At 43.4% G+C, this 12975-nt stretch overlaps 1 protein-coding gene across 3 annotated transcripts in view; it reads right to left on the bottom strand.

The window, feature by feature from the left end:
* Positions 1 to 275: 275 nt before the first annotated feature.
* Positions 276 to 12975, bottom strand: part of PKM (pyruvate kinase M1/2) — a 42168-nt gene continuing 29468 nt past the window's right edge. For 2 of the 3 annotated variants that reach the window (XM_054042776.1, XM_054042778.1), the window contains exons 9-11: positions 6208 to 6374; positions 2519 to 2700; positions 276 to 1595 (exon numbers count right to left, since the gene is read on the bottom strand). In XM_054042776.1, the coding sequence (XP_053898751.1) occupies positions 1489 to 1595; positions 2519 to 2700; positions 6208 to 6374 (456 nt within the window). In that variant the 3' untranslated portion in view covers positions 276 to 1488. Of the gene's footprint in view, positions 1596 to 2518; positions 2701 to 6207; positions 6375 to 7031; positions 7199 to 12975 lie in introns of all 3 variants that reach the window. The other variant, XM_054042777.1, reaches the window with a different exon arrangement.

Here is a 12975-nt window from a genome sequence, read left to right on the forward strand (position 1 = left end):
AAAGTGATCTTTATGTCTGCACAAGAGAAAGCGGTGTCTGAAGTTGCAATAGATTTGGCACATCTGAGGGCTAGCTGCAAACTAACTACAGTATTGAGGATTCCTTCCACAATCAAGGATAAAATAGCTTTCAACTAATACGGAAAATAGATTTTTCCTCCTTTAGTGTTCAGACATCGTTTGTAAGCATTGACATGTTTCAGTTGGTTGGCTTAGTCACTTTCTTCGCAAAGGACTTGCCAATGGAAAAACCAAGCAAGAGCAGAAGTCTGATGGGTGCTTCAGCTTTTTTTTTTATTGATGCACATAGTTGTGCTCTACAACCCAATACACCTGTTACAGTAAATAACTTGTCCAGATTTACAACATAGGAGAATGTTCTCAGGAAACAGGACTACTCAACTCAGACAGATATGCAACACTGCAGTAGGAGCAAAGGGAGCTCTCAGCAGCACAGGAAGTGGAAATGCAGCACTCAACCCTTTAAAGGCAAAACCCCTGTTTTATCCTTGTTCTATTTCTCCCTGCTGCCCATAAATGACAAACTAAGTGACTTAGAAGGAACCCAGGCCTGAATTGCATCTTAGACTTTGGTCTGTGCTGGAGGTTTCGATCACTGTTTTCCAGGTATACTGGAACCCTGGAGTCGTTCTCTCCATTTGCACTGGGAGGGGGATACACAGTAGTATGTCTCATGGAAGTTGCTATTTTAGGACTTAAAGGGTTAAGCACATCTTAATCTTTCATCAACATCCATTGGTGTGTTAGACACACAATGTATCTGTAGTGGCGTTTAAATTATGGAGTGCAACGAGCCACTGTAAATCTGGAGGGGGAGACAAGAAGACTAGTTTACATACTGCAAGTGTGGCTACATAGACCCATGACTTAATCTATCACAGCTCCTAAACTGGAGTGCATTGGTGACAGAGTACAAGTTTGCAGAGTGGGAGTAATTAGGAGGACATGGCAGAGAAGGGAGGCATTAAATTATGCCGTTGATTATCTGAACCTACAGGGTACAGAGCTGTACTCTGCCTGTTGCAGAGTGTTAACACTGGAACTCGGACAATCACCTTGTTATTGCCTCCTTACCCTGCACTCCTGAGAAAGGTGCAGGGAAAGGCATAGTAGTCACCCTTAAGGTAGTATCCAGTCTACAAAGAGGGGGATGAGCAGCACAAGTTCAGTCACCATGCAGGAATTTCATACAGCAACTCCCAACTACTTCAGGGCAGAATCACCTTAGGGGAAAAAGGCCATTTACTTTTCAAAAACTAAAACATTTCAAGTATTCTTTTAGAGTGACTTAAAGGTCCTCCTTCCCCCTCTGCTGCATTTGGTGGTGTTTAGCAACCTATATCCACTCTACACACGGATAACATTGCAAGCAATTGCCAGCCTAATGCAAGGGGGTAGAGCAGAGGAGAAGAAAGTGAGGGAAGGGGGAAGAGGGAAGGTGTTGCTGGGGAGTTTGAGAGTTGGTGTTCATGGAACTGGCACCACACGCATGGTGTTGGTGTAGCCGGACCCAGGGCGCCATCCTGTAAGTACAATGACAAGATCGCCAGTCTTGAAGAAGCCACGTGCTTTGCCTGGAAGAGAAAGATTTGTGAATATCTGCAAATCAAGTTCATGCTAACAGTTCTATTAGATGCCATAATGTCCAGTAGACTCAGTATCACTAGGTTTTAGGATGTCTACCACAACAAGTCTGCATCCAGAGACCAGGAATACCATTGCTTTCTTGTAAGTCCAAATGTAATATAGAGGGGGCTACCAGAGCAAACCACATGGATTTAGTAGCTCTCTTGGACCTCATTTAGCCCTAGTAGCTGCTCTTTACATTCCAAGGCGTTCACATACCCCCTCATGCCACAAGATGGCATCATTACACCAGGCTGAGGGACTCAGGTTTCCCTCAGCTGTCCTAGCAATAAGAGCACTTCAACTAATCATGGTTTGATCCACACTGGAAAGAGAGAGGACCCCTCACCTCTCTCCTACACCATTTGTTCCTTCTGGAGACCTTAAGCTCAGCTACAGGTGCCGCCACTAGACGAGATTCCAGTTCATATGGCCCATTTTGAACTTTGGTGTTGGGCCTTTGTCAGTTAATACAAAGTGCACTGTAACTGTGGGAGGAGCTACCCTTTACCTCAGCCCTAGGTTGGTTTGGTTTTTTAAAAAAAGGCAAATAAAGGTGGCCACTCACCAGACAGACCAGTAAGCATTTGTCTGTACAGCTTTCCATTAGAGCTATTAAAAAAATCAAGGCCTATTGTGAAGGGGGAGCAGTTTTTAATATGAAGTTATCAGTCTGAGTACCAGATCTGGATAAGGAGGTGTGATTGTAGGCGGCCCATTCATCTGTCACAAGCAGTATTTCTTCTCATTAACAGCCTTAAGGCTCTGCCAGAAGGCAAAAGATGCCCCAAACTAGAGGTTTTTGAAGGGGTAGTTCTTCCATAAGCTATCAGTTACCTGACCAGAGTAAAGATAAAGCAACATAACTCACCAACATTCATGCCCAGGTTAACTCTGAGATCCACATCCTCAGCCCATGCATCAAGGGTGGGTTCTTTGCACAACACAGGGAAAATGCCACGGTACAGATGGGCCTGGCGTGCTGTCTGTCCATTACGAGTCACAGCAATGATGGGAGCACGTGGACGGAACCTGGACACCAGGTGAGCAGATCTGATAGGAGGGAGAACAAAATGGAAGGTAGGATTAACCTCCAAAAGCATCCCATATATGGTAGCTCAACAAAAGCTTGAGAAACTTCAATTGTTCACAGCAAGTGTAGTGTACAGAAGACAAGATCAGAGCAATGATCATGGCTCTTATAAGTAGGTGCTATCTCCACTTATGTGGAGACTGAGTGGCATGGACACAGCTAATGGTAAACACTGCTCGGGTATTTTGCAGTTTGGCCAGGAAGACTACTTGCAATAAAAATCCATGCAAGAGAGTCAAGGTTTACATCAAGTTTAGTTTGAAGGCCAGGCTAGTCCTCATTCCCCCGACTTACAAGAATAGAGGACATGCTACACAGCATCCTTTCCTGGAAGGACTGCCTCAGGTCCACACCATCTGTCTTGCTTTAGGGCATAGCAAACCATCTGTTGGAGTGGGGAGTCTCTTCCCTCTTCTCCCCAAGCCTGTTGTCATGCCACTTCAGTTTTTTAGAGTTTCCGGAAACTTCACTCTACACTTAAGGTGGATGTTTCCAGCACTGGGCGTTGTAGTTCTGTTGGCAGTAATGTCAAGGTGGGCCGATATTGAGACACACTTATTTTGCTGCCCTTCTGTTGTGTCAGTCACGTGGTTTTGACCCTTTGGCACTTCAGGCAGCATGCATGGATCCTGTTCTCTTCAGAGCAAAACAGTGAAGGTTTGGCCTGAGTGCTCCTCTTTTCAAGGGCAGGAGAAAAGAACTAAAATCTTCCAAATATCACCACTATGCTATTAAGGTTGACAAGGAAGAAACCCTAAGTTTAAAAATCACTGCAAATAAACTGCAAGGGGATGTAAGTAGTGGTGACAGCTTGCCAGATAGGAGTGTGGGGTTTGCTTGCCGGTTTCTGTCTAGTTTTCATTTAAGCATATCTGATCATAGGGTTAGCTGGAGTCTCTTGCTCCCAGGGCTGGCAAAGGCAATATTCAGTCCCTGGTGTGGGAGAAGGCATGCATTGTTGCAAAAAAAACCCAGCCATTTTGGTGAGTCGTTGGCATTTCCAGAGCATCCACAGAGTTCAGCTAATTTGCCTGGGAGAGTTGTGGCAGAATTTGCAGTCACAAGAAATCAAATTCTTCTGAGGGATCTAGAATCCTTTCCCTTGAAGGGTGTGTGGGTGTATGCAGGTAGAAGGAATGACTTCTGCTGCATCATACCTTGTGCACAGTCACTGAAGTGTTAACAGAAAGAACAGGAGTACTTGTGGCACCTTAGAGACTAACAAATGTAAGGTGCCACAAGTACTCCTGTTCTTTTTGTGGATACAGACTAACACGGCTGCTACTCTGAAGTGTAGACAGGAGACTTGCTAGAGCAGGCTATTTTCAAGGCAATCACTGGGAGCCACTGTTAGAGGGAAACTGTAGGGAAAAACCTAGGGACCTCTAAGTTTTTTTCCCCCCCCCCCAACTGATTCAAACACAGCTCAGGTCAGATACATATGGAGCAATCCCCTTTTCACCTGCTTAAAGATGAATACAGATAACGTAATAGGCCTATCCTGCTATGATCTGTTGCACAACTTTGTTTTTATGCAAAGATCTGGAAGCAAATATGGTAAAAAGTGGAAATATTTATGTGGGACATCTAGTAACTATGGGATGGTAAGCACAAATGGTCTTTATTCATAGTCTCCAGCAGCAGAAGCTGGAGCAGTGGTAAAGGTGCCACCCCTTCCTACTGGGAGGGAAGTTAAATTCTGGAAGGTGGTGTGTGCTCAGAGATTAAGCATAATCTGTCAGGAACTGAAAAAGGCCATGATATCTATAGTTATATTTTACTGCTCAACATGTAGCAGAGAACAGGATTATATGGTGCACAATTGTGTTTCAACTAGATTCTTATGGTTCAGGTCTCGTGAATCAAACTTCAGCAAAGCTGCTTCACACTAAAGATTTTCAGTCAAAGTTTGTTGCTTACAAGACAGCAGTGCCAGTTTCATCAACCCAGCCTCTCTCACAAAAACCTTTCTACTGTGAGAGAAGCTTTCCAGTGGCTCAAGGGGACCCAGGTATTCAGAGGATGTAACAGAATCCAGAGCTAAAAATATTCAAATATCAAAGGTCAGATCTCTTCAGAAAGGTCAAGTGTAAGGCTGACTGGAACCCTTTATACAGAAACATTGGAAGCACAAGTACAAGAAGGATGCAAACTCTCATGCTTACAGCTATTCCCTGTTCTGCAGAAATAAAGCAAGTACCAGCTTGAAAATTTCCTTAAAGAAAAGAATTCACAACCGGCCCAGTTCTTGACGCAGAATATTTGCTGAGTATGTTTAGAGGACATCTGCTATGCTACTACTTGCTGGGTCCAGATTCAGGGTGAGACTTCATAATGCCCATCTAGAGGGCCACCAGGGTTTTTTTTGGGGGGAGGGCAGGGGGGAAGAAGAGGGGCTGGAGAACCAAAAAACCCCTTATGATTAGCCAAGACTTGCTTTGAGAGGAGCAATTCAGTTCTCAGTTTAGAGAAACTAGAAGCTGATGAGCTGGGGTTTAAGACCATTTACTGTGCTTTCCTGCATTTTCTAGACACAGGGTCTATTAAGTGACCTTAATAGCATTAACATTTGTCAAATCCCAAGATATTCCAGGGTGCTGTTCCATGAACTAGTATCTTGCACACTGTTGGCACAAAGCAGTGGAAGCCACTGCAGGAAACAGGCATTGGGTGAACCTAGTATTAAGAGGCATATTCCACAGATTTGTCTGTTGGATACTTTAGTCTAAGATCACAGTGGATTCTAGATAATAAAGAAAGGCCTATAAACCCAAGCAGGATAGACATTAGGAAGTGTTAACAGACAAAAGGGAACAAGCTTCTGTATTTTTAGCCTCCTGTTTAAACAAGCCTTTCTTTAAGCCAGGCCTGTGTTTGAAGTCTACTGTATGGTCACAGGACTAGAAGACCGGAGGATTCGATAGTCTAATAATGGTTTAGCCAGTGATACCATGTCAGGCAGGTCTTTACTTTTGCTGGCATTGTAGTCAACCCAGCTGGAAATGTGGGCTGAAAGATATTGCCTTATTCAAAAAGCTCGATTCTGCATCCAGTGAACTTCTGACCTACTGTCAAACTTCAAGATTTCTCTGGTTAAAGTGACTATAAACAAACTTTCAAAAGTTGTTTCCTGTCAAAGTTTTCCAGCCAGCTTTACTGGCAACAAAGACGCAATTTTATCAGCAGAAAAAAATATTTTACATGCTTGGTGCTGATGCCAAGATGGTTGAGGAATGCTGAAGAACTGAATTAGACTAAATATCTACAGATTTCTGAAATGTTGGTCCATCTTCTTGGTTGAACTGGGTATTGCAGACTGATGACATTAGCTTTAAAGTCGCCTGGTTTTCTGGCTGCTTCAGGATTACCATTTCATTCATTCTTAAAAACACACTTTTGAAGGCGTCCTTTTCCCCCACCCCGGTCACTGAAGTCCATTTCACTTGAGGGAACCTTTCACCTCCTACCTTCCAGACTTGGTGAGGACGATAATAGCCCCACTGCAGCACTTGAAGGAAGCTTCTACAGCGCCAACAGCGGCGGCTTCCGTAGGGTCACGGTTCAGAGGGGCCAACCGGCGTAGTTCCTCAAACAATTGCCTGTGAAAGATGGCGGCTTCGGCCTCGCGAGCAATCTATAAGAGCAACACGCATTCGGGGAATACAACATTCGTGTCAGTCAGCGCTCAGGTGACACAGGATAAGGTGAGGTGCCATGCCCGGCAGGATGTCAATAGCATAACCTTTGTTTTGATATTCAGAAGATTTACCTATCCGTTTTATACTAGCAAGTCCAGATTAGTGTATGGTACCATGCTGGTGGCAGTCATCTGTTTAGCCAAGCATACTGCTTGTGCATCAAATTAGCAATTGGGGTATGCTATTTAGTAAACATTCATCCACTAGATAATTGATATCAAGAGGTTTCTCTTCTGAATTCTGTGACACCTGCCAAGTCACCCCACCCAGCCTGGCCAGCACACTCTTCACATCCATGCCCAACTGCCAGGCACTCTTGCTCTGCTTCTACCTACCTCCAATCCTGCTGTACTACAAGGATGATGTAAACTCAGATTCTGCTAGTGTATGCCAAGTTGAAGTTTTGAACTGTAAGAGCTGCTCACAGGATGTGTACTACTGTGTTCTAGTGGAATGTATTTCTACCCATTGAAACATGGCCTGAAGCACAAGAAGTTTGTCTTGGTTAGATCATCTCTAACCCACACTCTGTGGAGTGAAAACGCTTATTTATCTTTAGAGCCTAAGTCTTTCTTGCCCTCTCTGAGCCCTACCTGCCAGACTCGGTCAGAACTATCAGAGCTGGAGCTAAGCACTTAAAAGAGGCCTCCACAGCGCCTACAGCCATGGCATCAGCAGGGTCCCTGTTGTTAGCAGTGACGCGGAAAAGTTCTTCAAACAGCTGACGGTGAAAAATTGCGGCCTCAGCCTCGCGAGCGATCTGCAGGCCGGGGTAAGAGGGAGGGAGAAGAAAGGAGTGACAGAAAGAAGGAAATAGATACACCAGAGTAATGTGATATTGAGTTAATTTGCTTAATTGTCATAGTCATGCAGGCAAAGAATATTAGAGGTAGGGTTGTGAAACTTCCTTTGGCTCGGAGGTTAAGATTTAATACAGACAAACATGGTTAGAATTCTAACAGTGCCAAGGCTAGTGGACATTCAGGTCCATTTCCTACAGCTAGTTTGTACATCAGATCATGTGTTTTCAGAATGGGACCTTTTATGCTACATTATTTTGATAGCTTTACAGTCATGCTGCCCCAGGGCTTGAAGTCAGGCTACATTTTTTTGAATTGTCTGCACTTGTTTAGGCTAAGGAAGGTGTGTGGGGGGCACTTCCTTACGAAAACTGCTCTTCTAATTATATGATGAGGGCATGTCTACATGGTGGGGTAATGTACTTTATGGGGTATGATTTCTAAAGCACATGTGTGGCACATTCATTGGTTGATGCAGACACTGCTGGTGCACACTAAGCTCCGTGGTGCAATTTTATGTAGTATTGTTTTAAACAGTACTATGTTAAGTGCACCAATTAATGTACAACAGTGCACTTTAGAAATCACTCCCCCATAGAATGTAGACAAGCCTCAAGTGTCAGCTTGCTGTAGGTCTTGCTTCTGCACTTTTCCAGAGGCTCAACTTTTAGGTGTGCCAGAGAACAGACAGTAGTAGAATGCATGGTATATGTTGCTTCAGGGATGCATGTGTGTTCACCCCCACCTTCTAATGGCCCAGAGCACTGTTAGAATAATCTTTTATACAAGAACAATCCAATTGTGAACAATGCCACCATCTTCCATCTCATTCTTTATAAGCAAAGAAGGTGGGCTCATTATGGTTTGGCTGTTACTTAGAGAAGAGCCAGAAACTTAATCTTTACAGTTGCACCACCCTACCCTTTAGTAATACTGTTTACAGTATAGAAACAAGTCTTCCTTATATGGTTGTTTTCTCTAAAAAAATGTAGAGTACAGAAACCCTCATTTAATGTTTGTATGTACTCAACTTAGTCAAGTGTACAACTACAGAAGACACTTCTAGTTTTTATTCATAGAATGAAGGTGTCATGAGAAGCTTCCGCATCCAGTTTACAGACAGTCCATGGATATTCCAAGTGAGTTTGTACAATAATCTAGGAATCTTATACAGGTCAGTAAGTATGCCTAAGAGAAAGCATTTAAGACAAGAATTCTTGTCTGACTAGGCAATGCTAGTCCTTCACAACCATATAAAGAAGGCTTGCAGAGTTTACTAGAAAAGCATGCAGAAAAGTTGATAATCTCTTCAAGAGGACTAGCTGAAGTTATTTATAGCAAGCAAGAAAAATGGAGGCTTTAGACAGACTAAATCCATCTAAATAGAGATACTTCACTCTATGGCACTTTCCAGGTGAGGACAAGCACTTTACAAATGTTAATTAATTGCCACTGTTATCCTCATCTTATAACTTAGATGAAAAAAATTAAGTGGCTTGTCTAGATATCCCAGAGGATATGGAAATCCTGAGTCCAAGTCTCCAGCCACAAGATCCTTTGTAACAATAATTCAGACTGAGACACCTAAATCAGGGATTCTCAACCTTTTTCTTTCTGAGGCTCCAACATGCTATGAAAACTCCATGGCCCACCTGTGCCACAATTGTTTTTCTGCATATAAAAGCTAAGGCCAGCGTTAGGAGGTAGGAAGCAGGGCAACTGCCCGGTGCCTCATGCCACAGGGGGCCTTGCGAAGCCAAGTTGCTCAGGCTTTAGCTTCAGCCCTGAGTGGTGGGACTTAGAGCCTGGGCTTCAGCCCCAGGTGATGTGGGCTTCTGCCCTGGACCCAAGCAGGTCTAATGCCAGCCCTGCTTGGTGGACCACCTGAAACTTGCTCATGGTCCCAAGTGTGCCACAGACCTCTGGTTGAGAACCACTGACCTAGATTACATTATAATGCAAATTAAATGCAATAAAAGCCACAGTATTAGCTGCAAGTTTTCATTACATTGGGTTTAAACTTGTTAGATAAAAAGGGGGATAAAGTAAGGTTCCACCTCATATAGCATACTCCAAACATGGAAACCCGGAGCCTACAGTATATCTTCATTTCTTGAATCAAAGGCAGGCAGCTTTGGGCAACATTCAACATAAGCTTGAGTTTACCAAAAGGCTCCCTGCTATATAAGAGGTTTTTATAGATTAACTCACCCCCTCCCCTCTTTAAGTTAGTCCCTTCCAAAGGTCCATGGCAAATCATTCACGTTGATCCATTAACATTTTCCCTACTGGGGATGTTTACCAGCTTTCTCCAAGTTTGTGGCAGGGTGTGACCACATCCTTAATTGTGTGGGGTGGGGTACAAAGGCATTTAGACTTAGCGCTAGTCTATATTGGCAATGCTAAAGCGCTGATGTAACGTGGCTTGTGTAGTCATGGCAGAGAGCTCTCCCAGCACTCTAAAAAAAAACAAAAACAAAACACCCACCTCCACGAGGGGCGCGGCTCCCAGCGCTGGGGCACGGTTTACACTGGCGCTTTACAGCGCTGAAACTTGCTGCGCTCAGGGGGGTGTTTTTTCACTCCCCGAGCAAGTAAGTTGCAGCGCTGTAAATTGCCAGTGTAGACAAGCCCTTAATCTAAACTACATATTTACTTCGGTATAGCTACATTACTTAGGTGTGAAAAATCCATACTCGAGTGACATATTATACAGACCATAACCCTCTGTGTAGACAGCACCATGTCAGCAGCAGAAATTCTCCCACTGTGAGAAGCGGTCACTATTAAGCCAACGGGAGACAGCTCTGTTGGCTTAGAGTATCTTCAGCAGATGTACTGCAGCTTCGTCAATGTAAGTCTGTAGAGCAGACCTGCCCTTAGGATTGGTCTACACTGCCCTTCTGTTTGGGCAATGGATTACATTAATGTGAACTAGGAATCTTAGTATGCACTCACTGCATACACATGGAAGAGTTACTGCAAAGCACTTTGGTGTGTGCTATTAACTCCCCTGTAGTCCAAACTGCAGGGCAGTATAGACATAGCCCTACTTTCTTTGAATTTAATTGAGCTCTTTGGACAAACTGGCAAGGACAGAGTTTCAAGATTTGTTTTTCCCACTGATCAAATTAGCTGTCAACTTTTTAAACTGACAGGACCAACGGAAGTTTTGGGAGCTGCTTCCTTCCCAGGAAGAGGTATCCTGTCCAACATCTGGAAACTTGCTACTGATGAGGCACAGTACTCTAGGAGTTCTTTTGGGGACATTAGGATTACCACTATAGTTAATTTTAGTTATCCAATAGAAATTAGAGTTGTCACCAAGTGGTGATTATTATGTTCTACCAACACATCTGTCAGGTCAGAGATTCACTGGGTGCAGAAAGGACATATCAAGTATACTGGAAAAACTTCTGGCACCAAGTTTAAACAGAAGCTTTCTCCCCCATTCCTAAAGGATAAATTCTTTTAGATTTAGTATCAGACGGGTAGCCGTGTTAGTCTGAATCTGTAAAAAGCAACAGAGGGTCCTGTGGCACCTTTGAGACTAACAGAAGTACTGGGAGCATAAGCTTTCGTGGGTAAGAACCTCACTTCAGATGCATTACAGATTAGTACATAAAAGTACTTCTAGGGTCTGAAACACCCTAAACATTCCTAGAAGCTATGGGGAGGAAGAGCACCTAGCTAGAGCATCTCATTGTTTTCACTGTAGGTGTGAAGAACCAGTTTGATCCATATTCCCTAACCACTGAGCTGATGTTTCATGGAAATACTGTCTTATGTATACAGGTAGCAGCTGTCAGTGATCTTTGAGCCTACGTCCATTAGCTAAGCATCCAGTTTTGCTGCTGGAGTATTTTGTAACAAAGTTTTGGCAATACAGAGTAGCAATACAAAAAAGTAAACTTGTATGAAGGACTAGAGTCTGAGCAAAGTATTGCTTCACATTTATAGAAGATGCTGAAATGTGTAAAAACATTTTTCATAACAGAAGCAGGAAAGCAGGAACATAAGGGTCCTACTACTCTCATCAGCTGACTTGATTTTTAGACCAAGAAAGCATCAATAAAAGTGGTCCATGCTCATTTTGATGTCACTGGAATTGAGCAGTCTTACCACTGGCAAACACTTAGCCGGGAAGAAAGCAGGAGCAACCCAGGAGGATTATGCAGTCACCGTACACTGCATGTAAAACCCTCATGCTCCTGAAAAGGGGAAAAACTGTGCTCTAGAAGTGACAAAAAACAACTTAGCAACCCAGTATTAAGACCCTCCTTCTAGGAAGAGCAGTTCTAGTAAATGGAGCTGCAGGTAACGGGACTGCATAAGTGCTAGGGGAACCTGAATTTGCTTGAACTGTGTAGACATTTCTATAGTGCTCAGTCACTGTCGTATCAGATTTTTTTACCCCCTGCTAAGTTTTAGAATAAATTGTTTTCTTCTAGAAAGAAGAGCAGCTCCTTTCAGTTAGTTTTACAGTGGTCAGTACTTGCAATGCTGGTAAGCGGTCACACTGCCATTTTACATGGCTTAGTCTGGAAAGGTGGAGAAACTGAGCCTCACAGCAGCCAGATTCCATAATCTGAGGTTTTGACCCGAGATGCTCTACAGAGCTTAGTGAGATTTCCCCCCCCCCAAAGGCAACAGAAAGCCTCAATGTTTTAAACTGCCCTCAGCTGAGCCTGGGGATTTTGTGCACCTTTGTGCAGACAAGCCTTAGTCCATGTGTGCAGATATTAACTACTCATTGTGTCACAGCAAAAGAGGTAAGCAGAAGTTGCTGGTGCTCCGAGGCTGTAACTCGGCCCATTTGAATAGCATTCACTTTAGGAAAAAACACGTAAGTGTCTAGCTACTCCTAGTAATGTTGCAGCAGTACTAAATGCCTCCACATGCTGGGTTTGATTTGGGGATAGCCCAAGTTTAAGAAAAGGTGGGGCCAAAACCTTCAGAATCATAACCATCAAAGCCAGTAGGCACATCCATTTTGCATTACATCAGAAGCTTCAGTTTCACCTTCTTAGCTGCGTGCACTGGTTTATTTTCCCCCTCATGCTTGGAGGTTCAATTCTCCAATATGTTTTGCCACTATGAAACCAAGTGTTCAGAACTTAACCTGGTAGTTAAGAACCTAGCATAAATGCAGTATACGTATGATGAGCTACAATACGGAAGTTCAAGACTGAATTACTGAAAGCCACCATCCATTAAAAAAGGCAGTATTTTGCCTAGTGTGTGTGTGGGGGAGTGGGGGAAATCAATCCAGAACTATTTGTATGAATCTGTTGACCATGTCCTTTGATGTACCTACAGTAACTAAAAAAATAAGGAAGGTCAAACACTTGAGACCACCAGTACCCATGTACTATCTAGTGGCCAGATCTAAAGAACTTCTGCTAGTCAAACTAGATTATCTGAAACTAAACTGGATCACAAGAGTTCATTTTTGAAATTAAGTTTTACTGCAGCAAGTTTCCAGATTTAGATATCAGGGTCAACCCTCAAGATTTCCTAGTAGGAGAAGCTTTAGGCAGGCAGTTAGTGAACAGTTTACAGTGCAGAGCGATCACATGCTTTAAGATCACTGGCCCACACCAATCTGGTTTCATCATCTGTTCCCTAAGTGTACAAAAGTTCCAGTGAATGTAGACCAAACACAGTTAACAGTGAGAAGAAAGTATACTTATGTAAGGAATTGTAAATACACATACAGTAGCTATGTTTATTAATC

Source organism: Malaclemys terrapin, chromosome 10 (assembly GCF_027887155.1).
Source record: "Malaclemys terrapin pileata isolate rMalTer1 chromosome 10, rMalTer1.hap1, whole genome shotgun sequence".
In the NCBI taxonomy this organism is placed as follows: domain Eukaryota; kingdom Metazoa; phylum Chordata; order Testudines; family Emydidae; genus Malaclemys; species Malaclemys terrapin.